Here is a 16,697-nt window from a genome sequence, read left to right as displayed (position 1 = left end):
AAATATTAAAAGAATATAAAACAAAAAAATCCTCAGCTGTCCTCGCAGTCCAGTCAGTCAGCTCCTCTCCGCCGCTGTGTTAGCTTGGACGCTCACAGTCACAACACTGGCAGTGGCTGCCTCACAATACTTGGCTGCATCCAACTCGAGACAACTTTTCAGACCCTCCTGGAGACAATCTTTCTCAGAAGAGACTAACGCGACAAATCTGGAGACTTTTTCTGGCATGGGATTAACATTACCAGCAAGCAGCAGTAAGCAGGCAATGACGATAGCTTGGAGAGTGCAGCTGAAGTACATGGCTAATTAATATGGACGTTAACGTCCATATTAATTAGCCATAATTAATAGCCTTAATTAGACTTAATTAGCCATGTGCTTGCGCGATGACATCGTGCATTGGCGATGTCAAAGGGTGGCGATTGGACGATCTGACTGAGGTCAAGATCGCACAACTCTAGATTAGACCAACATGACTACATGAGACTAGCAGACTGGCATGGAGCAGGCAGGCAGTGGTGGATTAGACCTGGTCAAGCTGACCTGCCACCCCTTTTGAATCCAAAGCCTCTTTCACACACAGTTCCCAGTATATGACTGTACTGGGATAACCTTTGTACTGGAAAGAACAACTGAGTTCTGCATCTTAACTGAGTGAAACAGCACTGACCTTTAGATAGTGAAACTGTCTCAACTCACGACGTGCTGTTTGTAACTGATATGGAGCAGGACTGACTGTCCTCACAATGAAAGTTCCTGACCTCTCCCTTCTCTTGATGACACTTTCATTGCTGCTATGTCCAGTTTAGGCAAGGACTACTTCTGCTAATATATAGGACACAGTATTACCCCCCCCCCCACCCCCCCCCCCCCCCACACACACACACACACACACACACACACACACACACAATGAGATTTTTGATGAATAATCATCAGTAATGTGGATATAATGACTGAGTAAAGTCAAATAACAGAACAGCTAGAACAGTCTGACAAGTTCAGAAAATTACATCACTTTACTGTAATGCAGCCTTTAAAACCAGGAAAAGGCAACAATTATGCCATATCACAATATTACGATATCCCAAATCTAAGGCGATAATCTAGATCTAGTCTCATATCAGGATATCGATATAATATTGATAAATTGCCCATGCCTCGCTGCCTGCGTGAAAGGGGCTTACAGTAATACAGGGTGCTGAGAGCTGTTCCTATGGGAAAGCTAGGAGTGGAGCTGAGATATACATCCTTGTTCAGTCAAACCTCTCACTGCCTGCCATGCTGGGCTGTAAGAGCTACCTGCTCCCTGCTCAGTGGCTTAGCTTAGTTTAGCACACTGGCCTTCAATCTGCTTAACAGGTCATGTGCTGTTTCAGATGGAAAGTCAGTCCGTGCATGGCTAACAGCAGCACATTGTCAGGTTCTTTCTCTATTAATCTCTCTCTCTCTCTCTCTCTCTCTCTCTCTCTCTCTCTCTCTCTCTCTCTCCCTCTAAGTTCCAAATTTGAATTCCTCATCATGAAAAATTTATGATTTGACACCAAGATCATCCATATCAGACTAGTCTGCACAACTTTATTGCAGTTACAATTTCCACACGCTGCCAGTCTGTGGCGGAAAAACAACAACAAACTCTAAATTCATGATGCCTCCATATCCAATTGTTTTTGGAATGTCTTTGGCTAGAAGTGTACAGCGTTACACTGATTTAACCCCCCCCCCCCCCACCGAGGCTCACATGCCCCTGCCTGACCTCAGCCAGTGCCACATTACAGTAGAAGTGCCCCCCCCCCCCCCCTCTATCTTGCCATTCCCTGCTTTCCTATGTGTTTCCCTTTGTGGTGCGACGCCTTGGCCACATGCTTGAGGGAGTGTTTTGGAGTGGGTGAGGGAAAGTGGGGGTTTAGGCACAGGAGCTGAGGGGCGGAGTGGGTGTTAAATCTCCATTCACAGTTAAGGATGCTAGACTGATGATGCTTCTGACATCGCAAATCCACATCAGCTGCATTAAGAGCATTTTTTTTATACTACTTTACTACTGCAATACACATGCACTATTTCTCCTAATGTACCCCAATCTGTGACTCAGGGTTTGTCACGCTCATCATACCCACTCTCACCTCCAACATGTACTTACTGTATCAGAATTCAAATTCAACATCATCATCATCATCATCATCACCACCACCATCATATCATCATCATCATCATCAATATCATCATAATCATCATCATCATCAGTATATAAATGGGAGCTGGGGCTCTGTTTGTTTCTCTGTTTCTCTGTCCCACTGTGATTGTCCCACTGTGATGTCATAAATCCCACTGTGACATCATCCGTGATTTGTCATAAATCCCACTGTGATATCATCAGTGATGTCATAAATCCCACTGTGACATCATCAGTGATGTCATAAATCCCACTGATGACAGCATCAGTGATGTCATAAATCTGACATCAGTGATGCTGGTCTCATTGGCCACACATTGGCCGAGCTGCGCGGCTGAGCTGCCATCATTGTGACATCACTGATGATGTCATTGGTGATGTCATAAGACTGATGATGTTATCAGTGATGTAATAAAACACTCCGGTAAAGGCGGAGCCAGAGGAGGCTCACTAGGAAGCCCCAGGACCCTACACCTTTCTTTATTCCAATTAGTAATACATTTCAAATTTCAAAATAGATTATCCAGACAAAAAACGTGGTTGTTTTTCTTATCTTAGACCAAGAGGGAGCAGAGAAATCAACAAGAGAACATGTAGAAAACAAGTTGTTTTGTGGGCGGGAAAATGAAAAAGGCAGCAGTCTGTTCTTTCAATTATGTTGTGTTGTTTTTTTATAGCATCATTTTAGACAGACAGAAGTGCAGTTAATGAATCCAGACTGTTTCTCCACCTCTGGGGAACAGGCATAGGGGAGGGATGGGGGGGTGATGCATGGAGGAAGAGAGAGAGAGAATGGGAGGAGAGAGAGAGAGAGAGAGAGAGAGAGAGAGAGAGAGAGAGAGAGAGAGAGAGAGAGAGAGAGAGAGAGAGAAGGGGACAGGGAGAAAAAAAGTTCCTGGCTTTCCTTCTGTTTACCAGAAGTCTGAAAGCAGGGAATGGACTCTTTTGTTTTTGGAGGTGGCACCACACTTTTAGAATATTGCACAATCTTGCGTGTTCCTTCCCCTGTGTTGATCCTGTGGCTTAATCAGTGTTCTGGGGCAGGCGAGGCAGTGGGCAGTGTGTTGTGGGGCACAGTGTGTTCTGGGGCAGGCGAGGCAGTGGGCAGCAGGCAAGGCAGTGTGTTGTGGGGCAGGTGAGGCAGTGGGCAGTGGGTTGTGGGGCAGGTGAGGCAGTGTGTTGTGGGGCAGGTGAGGCAGTGGGCAGTGTGTTGTGGGGCAGGTGAGGCAGTGTGTTGTGGGGCAGGTGAGGCAGTGGGCAGTGTGTTGTGGGGCAGGTGAGGCAGTGTGTTGTGGGGCAGGTGAGGCAGTGTGTTGTGGGGCAGGTGAGGCAGTGTGTTGTGGGGCAGGTGAGGCAGTGGGCAGCAGGAGAGGCAGTGGGCAGCAGGCGAGCAGGTGAGGCAGTGGGCAGCAGGAGAGGCAGTGGGCAGCAGGCGAGCCAGTGGGCAGCAGGCGAGCCAGTGGGCGGCAGGAGAGGTAGTGGGCAGCAGGAGAGGTAGTGGGCAGCAAGAGAGGTAGTGGGCAGCAAGAGAGGCAGTGGGCAGCAGGAGAGGCAGTGGGCGGCAGGAGAGGTAGTGGGCAGCAGGAGAGGTAGTGGGCAGCAGGAGAGAGGTAGTGGGCAGCAGGAGAGGCAGTGGGCAGCAGGAGAGGTAGTGGGCAGCAGGAGAGGTAGTGGGCAGCAGGAGAGGCAGTGGGCAGCAGGAGAGAGGTAGTGGGCAGCAGGAGAGGTAGTGGGCAGCAGGAGAGGCAGTGGGCAGCAGGAGAGAGGTAGTGGGCAGCAGGAGAGGCAGTGGGCAGCAGGAGAGGTAGTGGGCAGCAGGAGAGGTAGTGGGCAGCAAGAGAGGTAGTGGGCAGCAGGAGAGGCAGTGGGCAGCAGGAGAGGTAGTGGGCAGCAGGAGAGGGGTAGTGGGCAGCAGGAGAGGCAGTGGGCAGCAGGAGAGGCAGTGGGCAGCAGGAGAGGTAATGGGCAGCAGGAGAGGTAGTGGGCAGCATGAGAGGTAGTGGACAGCAGGAGAGAGGCAGTGGGCAGCAGGAGAGGTAGTGGGCAGCAGGAGAGGTAGTGGGCAGCAGGAGAGGCAGTGGGCAGCATGAGAGGTAGTGGACAGCAGGAGAGAGGCAGTGGGCAGCAGGAGAGGTAGTGGGCAGCAAGAGAGGTAGTGGGCAGCAGGAGAGAGGTAGTGGGCAGCAGGAGAGGCAGTGGGCAGCAGGAGAGGTAGTGGGCAGCATGAGAGGTAGTGGGCAGCAGGAGAGGTAGTGGGCAGCAGGAGAGGCAGTGGGCAGCAGGAGAGGTAGTGGGCAGCAGGAGAGAGGTAGTGGGCGGCAGGAGAGGCAGTGGGCAGCAGGAGAGGTAGTGGGCAGCAGGCGAGCCAGTGGGCAGCAGGCGAGCCAGTGGGCGGCAGGAGAGGCAGTGGGCAGCAGGAGAGGTAGTGGGCAGCAGGAGAGGCAGAGAGCAGCAGGAGAGGTAGTGGGCAGCAGGAGAGGGGTAGTGGGCAGCAGGAGAGGGGTAGTGGGCAGCAGGAGAGGCAGTGGGCAGCAGGAGAGAGGTAGTGGGCAGCAGGAGAGAGGTAGTGGGCAGCAGGAGAGGCAGTGGGCAGCAGGAGAGGTAGTGGGCAGCAGGAGAGAGGTAGTGGGCAGCAGGAGAGGTAGTGGACAGCAGGAGAGGTAGTGGGCAGCAGGAGAGGCAGTGGACAGCAGGAGAGAGGCAGTGGGCAGCAGGAGAGGTAGTGGGCAGCAGGAGAGGTAGTGGGCAGCAGGAGAGGCAGTGGGCAGCAGGAGAGGTAGTGGGCAGCAGGAGAGGTAGTGGGCAGCAGGAGAGGCAGTGGGCAGCAGGAGAGGTAGTGGACAGCAGGAGAGAGGCAGTGGGCAGCAGGAGAGGCAGTGGGCAGCAGGAGAGAGGCAGTGGGCAGCAGGAGAGGCAGTGGGCAGCAGGAGAGAGGCAGTGGGCAGCAGGAGAGGTAGTGGACAGCAGGAGAGGTAGTGGACAGCAGGAGAGAGGCAGTGGGCAGCAGGAGAGGTAGTGGACAGCAGGAGAGAGGCAGTGGGCAGCAGGAGAGGCAGTGGGCAGCAGGAGAGGTAGTGGGCAGCAAGCAGGAGAGGCAGTGGGCAGCAGGAGAGGTAGTGGGCAGCTGGAAGTGTTTTAACAGAGAACTCTGTGTTAAACATTAAGAGCACCTTTGGGAATATGGCCGCTGATTCCCATAAACCGCAGAAATGCTGCTGCACAATCGCCAAGTTTCCCTAGTGGAAATCAGATCTCTCTCTCTCTCTCACCCTCTCTCTCTCCCTCCCTCTCTTTCTCTCTCTCTCACCCTCCTATCTCTCTCTCTTTCTCTCTTCCTCTCTCTCTCTGGCTCTCTCTGCATTTTCCCTCTGTCTGTTTTCCACTTTTACGTACGTAAAAACCCAAAAATATTTGAACGTCTTCCATCTCCCTCCCCCCCGCTAGTCGGTCTCTTTAGAAAAATGTGTCCGTTTTTCTAAACAAAGAAAGCTCTGGAATTCCAGTCAGATTTATTGGCCCGTAGCTGGTAAGCTTTCACTGCGCACACGTTTATTGCGCTCTTAGTTCACGGAATCTGCTTGGTCATTTCCTCCAGCCGAGCTCCCCTTTCCTTCTGAGAGAACCTGATCCCCTGCACTCCCCTAAATCAGCACACTACCCCGGCACCCCAGTAAACACAGGGCCACTCTAGCCCTCCACCCACAGCACAGAGCACTCCATGACCAGGGTGTGTGTGTGTGTGTGTGTGTGTGTGTGTGTGTGTGTGTGTGTGTGCGTGCGTGCGTGCGTGCGTGCGTGCGTGCGTGCGTGTCTGTGTGCGTGCGTGCGTGCGTGCGTGTGTGTGTGTCTGTGTGTGTGTGTGTGTGTGTGTGTGTGCGTGCGTGCGTGCGTGCGTGCGTGCGTGTGTGTGTGTGTGTGTGTGTGTGTGTGTGTGTGTATGTGTGTGCGTCTGTGTGTGTGTGTGTGTGTGTGTGTGTGTGTGTGTGAGAGAGGTTTAGGCTTGTAGATGTAGCTCTGTGGTATCTGCTGCTCACCAAGTAGAGCCGAGCTTGTGGCAGCTGTGAAAATATAAGTCTTTGTGGTTTCTGTAGCCCCCAACCTCTCTCTCTCTCTCTCTCTCTCTCTCTCTCTCTCTCTCTCTCTCTCTCTCTCTCTCTCGCACACTCACATGTAGGCCTGTAGTTTTCAGTAGAGCCCAGCCGATATATCGATATTGGCCTATCACAGATCGGTATTCTGCGTATCTGTTGTCCGATATGGCAGATATATATATATATATATATATATATATATATATATTTTTTTTTAAGGTTATATATAGGCAGCATATATATATACTTTGTATAGTCATTTATAATGATTCAATTCCCAGTGAAGTTTAATATTTCAGAGCACTGATGTCATTTCGAACAATACATTTCGTTAAATAAAATAAATATTGTTAAACTGTAAAAAAAAATCCTGCCTCCATAAACTATTACATCTTTTTATACAATCTTTTTCACAGATGTACTGTAAAGAATATCGGCTGATGTATCAATATCGGAAATTCCTTTACTCCCTATATCGGTATTATCGGCTCCAAAAATCCAGTATCGGTCAGCCCTGGTTTTCAGAGTCGACCCCATGATAAGATAATATTTAAAGGGACTGTATGGTTCATTTTAAATGAGCCATACAGTCCCTTCAAATATTATCATTTTGGACCCCAGTGTCCCCACATATACAGTATCTCTTTCCTTCAGCTTTAACAATGGCCCTCTGTGTCTGGTCCCTGGCTCAACCTCAGTGTGGCTGGCTTTATGAGGGAAGGGGAGGAAGAGGAGGGTATATTAGTACCTTCTGTTATTCTTCTTTCTCGCTGTGTTTCCCCTCACTCAAACTCTCCCTATGTGGTCCGTGTGGAGACGCCACACTCAGAATAGAGAGTAGTAGGGCTGTTTACATTTGTCCTAAGGTTAGAGTCGTCCCTGTTGAACCTGGGTTGTAACGGTTGCGTGGGTGTGTCAAGCTGTTTTGATTTAGAAAAGGATGGGTGGGTCTTCCCTGTGAACACAGTCACGGGAAAATGAGCCGAAACAGCCGTCACCTACAGCTACAGCTACAGCTACAGTACAGCTACAGCTACAGCTACAGCTACAGCTACAGTACAGCTACAGCTACAGCTACAGCTACAGCTACAGTACAGCTACAGCTACAGCTACAGCTACAGCTACAGCTACAGTACAGCTACAGCTACAACTACAGCTACAGCTACAGCTACAGTACAGCTACAGCTACAGTACAGCTACAGCCATGCCACACTGAATGACCCACACATTACTGTACCTACAGTACTTGGACGCTCCCTGATTTGGAGTTATTCTCGTCTCTTTTGTCAGTCAAGATAGAATGACTGATGTGAATAACGTGAAAATAACGTGTGTGTATGTGTGTGTGTGTATGTGTGTGTGTGTGTGTGTGTGTGTGTGTGTGTGTGTGTGTGCACGCGCGTGTGTCTGTGTGTCTGTGAGTGCGTGTGGAAGAGAAACAGAGAGAGAGAGAGAGATAATGAAGTTACTTTTGAATGACAGCAATATTGTTGACCAATTTGTTGGGTTGCTTTTAACTATGAGTCAGACCTCTTACCCGTCTGCTGCACGCATGCACAAAAACATCCAACGCACACGCACGCACACACACGCATGCACACACACACACCCGCGCGCGCGCGCGCGCACACACACACACACACACACACCACGTACGTACCAGGTGAAATTAATCAAAAAATGAAAATACTGTTTTTTTTCCTATCTCATCCCCACCCCCCCCCCCGCCCCCCCGTCCAGATGTGGAGCAGATGGCCATCGACTGGCTGACAGGAAACTTCTACTTTGTGGATGACGTGGACGACAGGATCTTCGTGTGTGACAAGGATGGCCAGACATGTGTCACCCTGCTGGACCAGGAGCTGTACAACCCCAAAGGCATCGCCCTCGACCCCACCATGGGGTCAGCTTCCACTCTCTCTCTCTTTGTGTCTATCTCATGCGCACATGCACACGCACACACACACACACGCGCGCACACACACACACACACACACACACGCACACGTGCAGGAATACAGTGACTCATTTTCAGGACTCGTGACTCGACTTGGACTTGAGCACTAATGACTGGGTTTGGACTTAGACTCAAGCATTCATGCATTCGGACTTGGAAGTGTTTTTTTTTGCTTTGTTTTTTGTAATAGGCGCTAATAATTTGGCACAAGCTATTGATCGCTATATTAATACCATGACATTTTTCAATTTAGTGCAAGGGCAGGCATGTGTGTTCCACCTACATGTGAATTCATTATCTCCAGACTCAGACTTCGGTAATGGGGACTCGACTCGGACTCGACTTGGACTGGTTTTTGGTGACACGGACTCGAACACTGGGGACTCGAGACTCCACTCAGACTGGAGATATAGTGACTTGACTACAACACTGGACGGATGCTCCTGCACTACATGCGCTATGCTACAGGTCCGACACGTGCTCATACACAGACACTCCCAAGTCCCTCATGCATACTCATAGTCCCATGAGAGAGGCTGCAGTTGGACCACTGTGATCTGTCATTGTTACCCAACGTTAAAGCAACAAGTTGAAATAGGGAAAGGGGCGGGGGTGGTCTAGAGGTGTTCCACTCTGCTCTCTGATTGGCTGCGCTGGAGGTTTGGACCTAGACTAGACTAATTGAGTGCAGATGTTTCATTTGCACTGTGAGTGCTCCACATCCTGCGATCCTGCTTCTCTGGGTTTCAATCTATATAGGCTTGTTTTCATTTCAGCCCTGTTCTGTTTATGACAAGAGTTTCCAACTGAATTCCTCGAGGTGTGTGTATATCTGTGCGTGTGTGTGTGTGTGTGTGTGTGGGAATAGGTGTGTGTGTGGGTGTGTGTACATGCACCATTTTCTTTTTTCTTTTTTTTTTGCGAGGCAATTTCCACCGCTATAATTGCTTGTTCCACTAATAAGGTCAGGTACATTCAGTCCAGCTGTTGTGGTCTGCAGCATCATTAGAGGGGCAGTGAGATCTCATTCTGTAATGAAAAAAGCATCATTTATTGATGCTGTATAAACCCAGGGTTTACAATGAGTAAACAGAAAGCGCTCCAGAAATGACATTGTGCAATGCAACTCACGTTGTCACGGTTTAGTCTGGTTTTTCCACCGGCACTAATCAGTTGCAGTTGACGTGTTGCTCTACATGTGTCGGAAACTTGCATGACAACAACAAGCAAACGTTGTGTGTTCACAGACAAACAGAGCATTGATATAAACCAGCATAGTACGATTTCTACAGCAGGCTACTCTGCCTTCTTCAGGGTGCCCACGAGCTGTGGAACATCTCCAACATGGCGTTTCGAGAGGGAAAGCAAACTTCAGCGATTGATTTCGCTGAAGTCATGGAATATCGGGAACATTTTCAAAATGGGTCACTTAACTGGAATCGACTGGAATGTATTTTCCAGCTTGATTAACGCACACTAATTGAATGAGTTGTTGGCTGTGAGCAGTTTTACAGGGATTGTGACTGTGATTTGTTTATTTGAAACTAGAACCCTGCTGATATATCGTCTCTGTGGGTAAGAAGACAAACAAAAAAAATCTGTTTTGGAGGCAATGAGAAACTAGATATTGAGTAAGCTCTTGCACGCCGTGCTTGTCTTACAGCAGAAATGTATTAACTTTTCAAAGCTAAAAAAATCATAAAAGGTGGCGTGCGGGTAGTGCAGCAGTATTCCCTCCCTACCAACATGAGGGTTGCAGGTTCGAGTCCCCATGTTTACCTCCGGCTTGGTCGGGCGTCCATACAGGCACAATTGGCCGTGTCTGCGGGGTGGGAACCCGGATTAAGGGTATGTGTCCTGGTCGCTGCACTAGCGCCTCCTCTGGTCGGTCAGGGCGCCTGTTTGGGGTGAGGGGGGAACTGGGGGGAAATAGCTTGATCCTCCCACACGCTGCGTCCTGCTAGTGAAACTCCTCGCTGTCAGGTGAAAAGAAGCGGCTGGCCAATGTATCGGAGGAAGCATGTGCTAGTCTGCATTGTATAGGAGGAAGCATGTGCTAGTCTGCATTGCAACTCTCCCCAGATCGGTAGAGGGGGTGGAGCAACGACCGGGACACCCTAGCAGGGGAATTGGCCAAATACAATTAGGGAGAAAATCAGGAGAGAGAAAAATGTGGTCAAAAAACATCAAGATTGAGACGGGAACTTGAAATCGTAGGTCATGAAAAAACTCCAATATAATGAAAGTCTTGTAAAAGTTCAATTCAATCAATTTGACATCAGGCCCAGGGTGGAAACCTTTACCCATCAATGTCTTTTGTGTTGCATCAGATCTGTTGACCAGCAAGCATTGCTTCTCATGGCCATCCCTGCAGTCTACTCATTGACCTGTCAGTGTCTATTGACTTGCATGTTGTTAAGCATAAGGCTTTCCCCACAGAAAAGCCAGATGAGTAATAGCTTACCGTAATGGAAATGAGAGAGGGATCAATGAATTATCAGCCAGAATAATACGATTGACTTTAAATCAAAGAATTTACCGATTCACTAAAACTATCCATCCAATCATTAATCAATCAAACTGACAGCCCTGTCCGGTCCGCAGGAAGGTGTTCTTCACAGACTACGGGCAGATCCCTAAGGTGGAGCGCTGCGACATGGACGGGCAGAACCGCACCAAGCTGGTGGACAGTAAGATCGTGTTCCCTCACGGCATCACGCTGGACCTGGTCAACAAGCTGGTGTACTGGGCCGATGCCTACTTGGCCTACATCGAGGTGGTGGACTACGAGGGCAAGAACCGCCACACCATCATCCAAGGCCTACTGGTGAGAACAGCAATATGGGACACACCACATCTCTTCTAAATACTCTAAATCATCCTGGCTCAGAATGGACCTATGAGGGGTCAGTAAAGATGATATGATCGGACCAATCATGCTTACTGCCGTGTGTAGCATTTGACTTTTGGGTTAATGTGTAGTCAGGGTCATCCTGAACACAAATATATCAGTCATTGTCAGACATTATGGAGCAATGTGTTTTCACAGTACCCCAGGTTTCAGACAAAGTCATTTCAACATACAAATCTGAGATTTTAACTTTGAAATTCTCTAAATTGATACAGTAAAAAAAATGCCTTATTTTGAGTTGATGTGTACTCAGAATTGTCCTGCTCTTAAATATATCTGAACACAACCTGAACACAAATATATCAGTCATTGTCACTTATGGAGCAATGTGTTTTTACAGCGCCCCAAATTTAAGAAAGGAGGAAGCCATTTTGAAGGCACACATGTGGGACTTTCCACTTTGAAATTCTAAAAAGGCTTGATCTTCAGTTAGTATACGCAGTCGGGGGGGGGGGTGTCCTGACCTGAACTCAAATATATCAGGGGCCAGTTGTACAAAGCACCTTAAGTTAAGATTTTCCTTAGAGTCCGAGTTAAGGTGTCCATACAATAGAATCGGCTGCACAAAACACCCTTAAATCTTGTCCTTACGTTTTCCTTAACCTTAAGGAGAAGATTTAAGGTGCTTTGTGCAACCGGCCCCTGGCCTTTGAGGAGGTGGCTAAAACCCTCTTTGGTGGACAATAAAAATGTCTGGATGCAGGAAAAACCTTTTGCCATATTGCCACAACACTGCAGTGTGACCTAGTTGAGGACTGTAGGTGCAGAGTTGTGCATAATAGATGTATAATAGACATTATCCGTGGTCCTCCTGTGAACGGTCAGTAATGTGCTCTTTGCTCTTTGTCAGTGAGCTATGTGCAGACAGGGGAGGCTGGACATTTGCCTTTTCATTAGAGCAGCTGATGAATAGCAGTGGTGTGGCACAGTGCCTCTTCAGCCTGTTACCATGGTGTTTAGCATTATCTATGGACAACTAATGGCCTTCATTTACTCACTGGGCTTAGGGCAACGGCATGCACGCACACACACACACACACACACACACACACACACACACACACACATGCACACAAACACGCACGTGCGCACACACACACACACACACACACACACACGCGCACACACACACACACACACACACACACACACATCCCTGTCTCTTGGTGTGTGTGTGTGTGTGTGTGTGTGTGTGTGTGTGTGTGTGTGTGTGTGTGTGTGTGTGTGTGTGTGTGTGTGTGTGTGTGTGTGTGTGTGTGTGTGTGTGTGTGTGTGTGTGTGGCGGTACTACATGCACATCTATAGTATACTGTAGGGTTGAGAGGCTGAATATGGGCTGTTTTACTAGGAGCCTGTGTGTGTTTATTCTGGCCTGAGCTGTGTTCTGAAAGCTGTACTATTTATGTAAGAAATAGTAAAAATACACCTGTCTTATCAGTCTGAATCAAATAGTGGCGCTCCAGTAGAGGATAGCAGCTGATCCCCCTTTAGATTTGCGTTTGAGTGTTGGGTATGGATACGTACGCCGTCACCCACATAAAGTGATGAATTGAGATTAAAGATTAAAATACAAAGTGTCACTTTAACCGCAGTGAGCAGTGAGAGAAAGATACAAAGTGTCACTTTAACCTCAGTGAGCAGTGAGAGAAAGATACAAAGTGTCACTTTAACCTCAGTGAGCAGTGAGAGAAAGATACAAAGTGTCACTTTAACCTCAGTGAGCAGTGAGAGAAAGATACAAAGTGTCACTTTAACCTCAGTGAGCAGTGAGAGAAAGATACAAAGTGTCACTTTAACCACAGTGAGCAGTGAGAGAAAGATACAAAGTGTCACTTTAACCTCAGTGAGCAGTGAGAGAAAGATACAAAGTGTCACTTTAACCTCAGTGAGCAGTGAGAGAAAGATACAAAGTGTCACTTTAACCTCAGTGAGCAGTGAGAGAAAGATACAAAGTGTCACTTTAACCACAGTGAGCAGTGAGAGAAAGATACAAAGTGTCACTTTAACCACAGTGAGCAGTGAGAGAAAGATACAAAGTGTCACTTTAACCTCAGTGAGCAGTGAGAGAAAGATGAGAAAGACTCCTCCGCTTTCCACTCTTGTACTTAAGGGGACTGCAAATCCCCCCGGCAGACCCTAAGCTGTGCTCTGTATGGAAGCTGTCTCATTCTGCAAGCGCCTTCTGTATATATAGCAGAAGAGAGATATACTATAGCAGTATATCTCTCTTCTGCTATAGTATATCACTCTTCTGCTATAGTATATCTCTCTTCTGCTATAGTATATCTCTCTTCTGCTCTTCTGCTATAGTATATCACTCTTCTGCTCTTCTGCTATAGTATCACTCTTCTGCTATAGTATATATCTCTTCTGCTATAGTATATCACTCTTCTGCTATAGTATATCTCTCTTCTGCTATAGTATATCTCTCTTCTGCTATAGTATATCTCTCTTCTGCTCTTCTGCTATAGTATATCACTCTTCTGCTCTTCTGCTATAGTATCACTCTTCTGCTATAGTATATATCTCTTCTGCTATAGTATATCACTCTTCTGCTATAGTATATCTCTCTTCTGCTCTTCTGCTATAGTATATCACTCTTCTGCTATAGTATATCACTATTCTGCTATAGTATATCACTCTTCTGCTATAGTACATCACTCTTCTGCTATAGTATATCTCTCTTCTGCTCTTCTGCTATAGTATATCACTCTTCTGCTATAGTATATATCTCTTCTGCTATAGTATATCACTCTTCTGCTATAGTATATCTCTCTTCTGCTCTTCTGCTATAGTATATCACTCTTCTGCTATAGTATATATCTCTTCTGCTATAGTATATCACTCTTCTGCTATAGTATATCACTCTTCTGCTATAGTATATCACTCTTCTGCTATAGTATACTATATTAGCAGAAGAGAGATATCTGTATTGTTGTTTTGGAGCCCACCTCCATCAAAGTTGCCCACGCAAAATCTATCTCATTGTCATGTTTTGCAGCGGCTGCCTGCACTGATTGTCTGAGTTCATTTATAGAAAATGGAGCCCTTAGCCCTGCTACTGTATGGCTCATATAGAATTGTCTAGTAGCTGAAACAAGCACAGGACAGTAGAGGAGCGCTCAAAGAGAATCATGAACTGTAGAGACAGTGGTGTTTAGTTCCTTTGATTTAACACTTGATTCATCTCTCTCTCTCTCTCTCCCTTTCTCTCCCTCCATCTACCGGTCACTCTATCTCTACTTTATGTCTTCTCTTCTCTCTCACCACCTCTCTGTATTCCCTCTCTTCTCTCTCACCACCTCTCTGTATTCCCTCTCTTCTCTCTCACCACCCCTCTGTATTCCCTCTCTTCTCTCACACCACCTCTCTGTATTCCCTCTCTTCTCTCTCACCACCTCTCTGTATTCCCTCTCTTCTCTCTCACCACCTCTCTGTATTCCCTCTCTTCTCTCTCACCACCCCTCTGTATTCCCTCTCTTCTCTCACACCACCTCTCTGTATTCCCTCTCTTCTCTCTCACCACCTCTCTGTATTCCCTCTCTTCTCTCACACCACCTCTCTGTATTCCCTCTCTTCTCTCTCACCACCTCTCTGTATTCCCTCTCTTCTCTCTCACCACCTCTCTGTATTCCCTCTCTTCTCTCTCACCGCCCCTCTGTATTCCCTCTCTTCTCTCTCACCACCCCTCTGTATTCCCTCTCTTCTCTCACACCACCCCTCTGTATTCCCTCTCTTCTCTCTCACCACCTCTCTGTATTCCCTCTCTTCTCTCTCACCACCCCTCTGTATTCCCTCTCTTCTCTCACACCACCCCTCTGTATTCCCTCTCTTCTCTCACACCACCCCTCTGTATTCCCTCTCTTCTCTCACACCACCCCTCTGTATTCCCTCTTTTCTCTCACACCACCCCTCTGTATTCCCTCTCTTCTCTCACACCACCTCTCTGTATTCCCTCTTTTCTCTCACACCACCCCTCTGTATTCCCTCTTTTCTCTCACACCACCCCTCTGTATTCCCTCTTTTCTCTCACACCACCCCTCTGTATTCCCTCTTTTCTCTCACACCACCCCTCTGTATTCCCTCTCTTCTCTCACACCACCTCTCTGTATTCCCTCTTTTCTCTCTCACCACCCCTCTGTATTCCCTCTCTTCTCTCACACCACCCCTCTGTATTCCCTCTCTTCTCTCACACCACCCCTCTGTATTCCCTCTCTTCTCTCTCACCACCCCTCTGTATTCCCTCTCTTCTCTCTCACCACCCCTCTGTATTCCCTCTCTTCTCTCTCACCACCTCTCTGTATTCCCTCTCTTCTCTCACACCTCCCCTCTGTATTCCCTCTCTTCTCTCACACCTCCCCTCTGTATTCCCTCTCTTCTCTCTCACCACCCCTCTGTATTCCCTCTCTTCTCTCACACCACCCCTCTGTATTCCCTCTCTTCTCTCACACCACCTCTCTGTATTCCCTCTCTTCTCTCACACCTCCCCTCTGTATTCCCTCTCTTCTCTCACACCTCCCCTCTGTATTCCCTCTCTTCTCTCACACCACCCCTCTGTATTCCCTCTCTTCTCTCTCACCACCTCTCTGTATTCCCTCTCTTCTCTCTCACCACCCCTCTGTATTCCCTCTCTTCTCTCACACCACCCCTCTGTATTCCCTCTCTTCTCTCTCACCACCCCTCTGTATTCCCTCTCTTCTCTCACACCACCCCTCTGTATTCCCTCTCTTCTCTCTCACCACCCCTCTGTATTCCCTCTCTTCTCTCACACCTCCCCTCTGTATTCCCTCTCTTCTCTCTCACCACCTCTCTGTATTCCCTCTCTTCTCTCTCACCACCCCTCTGTATTCCCTCTCTTCTCTCACACCACCTCTCTGTATTCCCTCTCTTCTCTCTCACCACCCCTCTGTATTCCCTCTCTTCTCTCACACCACCTCTCTGTATTCCCTCTCTTCTCTCACACCACCTCTCTGTATTCCCTCTCTTCTCTCACACCACCTCTCTGTATTCCCTCTCTTCTCTCTCACCACCCCTCTGTATTCCCTCTCTTCTCTCACACCACCTCTCTGTATTCCCTCTCTTCTCTCACACCACCTCTCTGTATTCCCTCTCTTCTCTCACACCACCTCTCTGTATTCCCTCTCTTCTCTCACACCACCTCTCTGTATTCCCTCTCTTCTCTCACACCACCTCTCTGTATTCCCTCTCTTCTCTCACACCACCCCTCTGTATTCCCTCTCTTCTCTCACACCACCTCTCTGTATTCCCTCTCTTCTCTCTCACCACCCCTCTGTATTCCCTCTCTTCTCTCACACCACCTCTCTGTATTCCCTCTCTTCTCTCTCACCACCCCTCTGTATTCCCTCTCTTCTCTCACACCACCCCTCTGTATTCCCTCTCTTCTCTCTCACCACCCCTCTGTATTCCCTCTCTTCTCTCACACCACCCCTCTGTATTCCCTCTCTTCTCTCTCACCACCCCTCTGTATTCCCTCTCTTCTCTCTCACCACCCCTCTGTATTCCCTCTCTTCTCTCACACCACCCCTCTGTATTCCCTCTCTTTTC

General features: G+C 48.2%; 1 protein-coding gene across 1 annotated transcript in view; it reads left to right on the top strand.

The window, feature by feature from the left end:
- LOC310799432 (low-density lipoprotein receptor-related protein 1-like) overlaps positions 1-16,697 on the top strand; it is a gene marked incomplete at its 5' end in the record, with an annotated part of 176,046 nt that overhangs the window by 75,231 nt on the left and 84,118 nt on the right. The window contains 2 exons of the mRNA XM_083662014.1: positions 8,005-8,167; positions 10,826-11,048. Coding sequence (XP_083518140.1) covers positions 8,005-8,167; positions 10,826-11,048 — 386 coding nt within the window. The remainder of the gene's footprint in view (positions 1-8,004; positions 8,168-10,825; positions 11,049-16,697) is intronic.

Source organism: Poromitra crassiceps (genome assembly GCF_964638095.1).
Source record: "Poromitra crassiceps genome assembly, chromosome: 27".
Lineage (NCBI taxonomy): Eukaryota > Metazoa > Chordata > Actinopteri > Beryciformes > Melamphaidae > Poromitra > Poromitra crassiceps.
Note: the sequence above shows the minus strand (reverse complement) of the source record. Positions and strands in the feature narration are given on the sequence as shown.